At 36.3% G+C, this 3,682-nt stretch overlaps 1 protein-coding gene and 1 long non-coding RNA gene across 2 annotated transcripts; both read right to left on the bottom strand.

The window, feature by feature from the left end:
- Positions 1-1,459: 1,459 nt before the first annotated feature.
- LOC107758348 (uncharacterized) lies at positions 1,460-1,984 on the bottom strand. The gene is made up of 3 exons (XR_001642016.1): positions 1,887-1,984; positions 1,659-1,725; positions 1,460-1,565 (listed from the first exon to the last, which is right to left on the bottom strand). It is a non-coding gene; the product is annotated as an uncharacterized LOC107758348 (long non-coding RNA).
- Positions 1,985-2,762: 778 nt separating this feature from the next.
- Positions 2,763-3,350, bottom strand: LOC107758347 (DNA polymerase delta subunit 2-like). The gene is made up of 2 exons (XM_016576060.1): positions 3,111-3,350; positions 2,763-3,004 (listed from the first exon to the last, which is right to left on the bottom strand). Exons 1-2 carry the CDS (start codon positions 3,175-3,177, stop codon positions 2,844-2,846), a joined length of 228 nt encoding a protein of 75 aa, XP_016431546.1. The 5' UTR covers positions 3,178-3,350; the 3' UTR covers positions 2,763-2,843.
- Positions 3,351-3,682: the final 332 nt, after the last annotated feature.

Below are 3,682 nucleotides of genomic sequence, written 5' to 3'. Positions count from 1 at the left end.
GCAGGAAGGCCTGCAATCGGACGCCGAGGTTGCTTTGTTTCTTCTTGATAGGTGACGTTGTCTTCCACATGAAACGGAGCTAAACCATTCAACACACACTACTACCAAACACATTCAACCTGAATTACCATGTAGGCATAGCAGATTCCGCCATCATCGCTGCCAGAGTTGTGTACGTATGTGTGGGGCGGAGTTATCAAAATAGGGGCGTGTTGGGGTATGGATGTGCTTGTTTTGGTGCTTTCAAATATCAACATCGTTTGGCAAAATTCACTTAGTGCACCTTTAACCCCCAAATATGATGATCCCTCTGACAAGGAGCCCACTTTTCTAAAATAGTAAGTGGAAAAATATTTTCATGTATAAAAACCCACTTGCCAGTCAAGTTTGAAATAGATAATTTGTAATGGTTTTGCAACATGTTTCTTATGGTCGGCAAAGTTGCATTTACTTAATTTCAATTTTATTATATTTTAAAATGTAATTTATTTCTATGACGGCAAAGCTGAATTTTCTCTTACTCCAGTCTTAAGTGTCAGATGATCTTTCAGAAATCATTTTAATATGCCGATTTGCTGCTCAAGAAACATTTCTTAATATGATCAATGTAAACAGTGAAAACTGGTGCTGCAGATGCTTAATATTTTTGTAGAAACCATGATACATTTTTTCAGGATTCTTTGATGAATACTAAGTTCAAAAGAACAGCATTTATGTGAATGCTGTAATAGGACAGTAAATAGACTTTCAGCCTTGTTAATAAAGAACTATTCAAAAAAATTGACCTCTAAAAATCCCATTTTAGTATGCTAAAATTCACTTTGTGATTGCTGTATTTTGCTGCTATCGTTACTGTGTGCAGATACAGATCTTTCCATTTAAATTAATTGCAAATCTGGGTCACATGAGTGTGTTTGTACATGCTGAGGATTTCTAATGAAATGATATTTGTTGATTTGTGAAGTGTATTTTATTAAAACTCATTAGTGGTCTATCAGCGTATGTTGTGCGGCTGCTGGAGCTGTTGTCCAGTAATGGTGGCAAATGTGGTGTCAGCACAGGGCAGTTCAAGGTCATTGCACATGCAGTGCACTTGTTGCATTTAGTGTGTGTGTGTGTGTGTGCGCGCGTGCGCTCACGTGTAGGATAAGGGAGTGTCCTAATAAAATGAGTGATGAAGAACTCTCCTGCTGCATCCAAACAGCTTACTCTGCATAAACTCCCTCTCTCTCTTTCTTACTCGCACCCCCAGTGTGTTTCATGGTTTTACCATGGTATTCTTGAAGTATATAATGAGTAATTGAAAGTACCACATTATTACAATCACATGCAATCTTTTTACCATGATACATAATAGTACTTTCTTTCACGTTCAAAACAATGAATCTTTGCCTTGATATTTTAATGCAAATAAGCAGATATTATATGGGGGGGTAATTAATGAACTGCTTACCAAGCAGGGTCAAAAACTTTGTACCAATTCGTTGGTAAATTTTCAAGCCTTGTAGCTTCATAATCAACGTTGTTATCATCATAGTCTTCAGCGATGATCTCCTCTTCAGCCTCTGAAGATGAGAAACAATAAATGAAAGCATCAACTCATGATTTAGTATGTTTTAAGGATCACCCAGTAAGATTAATACGCATGTGTATCTTACCGTGGTCAGACTGTTTCACGATGCCTCTTTTAGCGAGGCGCGCAAGTAAAGCAGGAGGCAGAGGCATCTGAAGAGAGAGCAAATCAGCAGTTAATCATCACAGTGCTGGAGAGCCGCGAGTAACCTTAAACTGCACTGACGGGATGCGGATTTCGTATGCAAATAACGGACAGGATAATACACATGCAATGTTATTAAGAAACACATGACGGCGACTGCATACTTTACCTTTATCACGTCCAGAAGCTTAGTTATGGTGTTAACGTTTCAATGAAAAGAGCCACAAGCGACTCTGGCGCAGAGCAATGACGTAGCGAAAGCGTGAAGTGACGTCATGTAAGCGTGACGCTCATCTGAACATTTACTTGTATTATTATAAAATAAATTATTTTTTTAGGAAATACACAAAGCATATGGTTTTAACACGTTTAAAAAATAATGTAAACGTAACACTTGATGTTTTTAACAGCAAATGGCAACAAAAAACGCTGTGAACTTAATTTTATGCCTTATTTCTTATTTTAAGGATGGTGCTATTTTTTGTCATAGTCCGATGATGAATTGGCACTTCGAAGTCCACACTATTAATTTAGTATTTTCTTCGGTAAGTAGTTCCAGAGTGCCTTTCCTGAAGTTTTTATTATGTTTAGCAAATATTACCTACCTACCACATTAGTGTCTGAATTATCATTACACGTCTCAGTAAAAGAAATGCTTACAAACGATTAGATCTCTCCATTATTATAGATTTCCAGCAGACAGTGCTTCTCAGTAAATAATAAACTGTTTTCTTTTGAGAAAGCACTATTACATATATCTAGTTCCTGGCCTCTAAAGCTAAAACTTATTGAGAAATTGTTTTCAGATTATAAAATTAAGGGCTAGTTCATATGGTGAAGTTTTATATATAATAGAATTGCATCAGAAGTGTTGACTTTCTCTCGAGAACTATGCATAAAGAAATACAAATATCTGTCATTTAAATTTAAGTAAATATATGAGGCTAATAACCTCTGAATCGTTTTTCAGAAACACAAGGTTCTTAGTACAATGTAACGCTACACCTAAAGAGGGAAAAGAAAGTTTCCATACAAAAGAGGGAGCTTTATTAACAAAACACAACAACAGAAACAAGTCTTTGTTGGACAGACTACAGGAACAAGTGTCGTGTGGATAAGTGAGTGTTTAATGGCTGATATTCATCTCATTGTCCTCATCCTCCTCTGAGGAAAAAGAGGAGAAGCAGACTGGCTCGCACTCCAAGGTGCACAGGTTCACAAGACAGGCTGTCTGTGTGCTGCTGAACTCTGGGATTGCTACCAGGAGAACATCTTGTCCTTCAGGTCCTGAGATGAAAAATAAGACAAAAATTACCTTACAAAAATATACTGGTAATGCATGGGCACACTTACACACAGTGCTGTGTTTAATATTAAATAGTCTCGTCTTCACCTGTGACTTGTTTACATTGGTAGCTTGGTGCGTTTCCGCTGAAGTACACATGAGGGCATTCTTCCATAATAAAGGGATCTTTCTGATAGAACAGGTAACAACCTTGAGGGTCAACAAAACATGCCAGAGCAATCTAGCATTTTCAGAGTGCTTTATACAAAATAGTAATACAACAAGATATTCAAAAACTTCAAAATTAATATTTGTTCTTTTTATAAATTCAAATGATTTTTTAGGTCCTGAAAGAGTCATACTGAAGTGTTTAATATACTATTGAATAATAATAATAATTTTTTAAAAAAGTAAAAAAATAAATTTAAAAAAAGCAGTAAAATATCTTCACAATACAAAGCCCTTAAAAGGACATGGCAATGGGGGGAAAAGAGATGGAAGGAAAAATTATATTTCAATGCTTTTGAATTTTCTCGCACAAGTTTTGTGAGGGAACAAAACGGGTGATGGAAATAATGAGGTGGGAGGGAAAAAAGTTATGCAAGAGAACACAGAACCATTGAAATATAATTTTTCCTCCCATCTCATATTTTTTCCATCACCCCTTAGTGGCTCTGTAT

Source organism: Sinocyclocheilus rhinocerous, unplaced genomic scaffold, assembly GCF_001515625.1.
Source record: "Sinocyclocheilus rhinocerous isolate Xijiao unplaced genomic scaffold, SAMN03320098_v1.1 scaffold12759, whole genome shotgun sequence".
Taxonomy (NCBI): Eukaryota; Metazoa; Chordata; class Actinopteri; order Cypriniformes; family Cyprinidae; genus Sinocyclocheilus; species Sinocyclocheilus rhinocerous.
The sequence above is the reverse complement of the archived record's forward strand: the minus strand, read 5'-3'. Positions and strand labels throughout refer to the sequence as shown.

Excerpts from the sequence above, each read along its gene's own strand:
- LOC107758347 (XM_016576060.1), bottom strand. The coding sequence starts at position 3,177 with ATGGAAGAATGCCCTCATGTGTACTTCAGCGGAAACGCACCAAGCTAC. Across the intron at positions 3,005-3,110 it reads CCAATGTAAACAAGTCACAG|GACCTGAAGGACAAGATGTT; the intron begins GTGAAGACGAGA and ends TTTTCATCTCAG.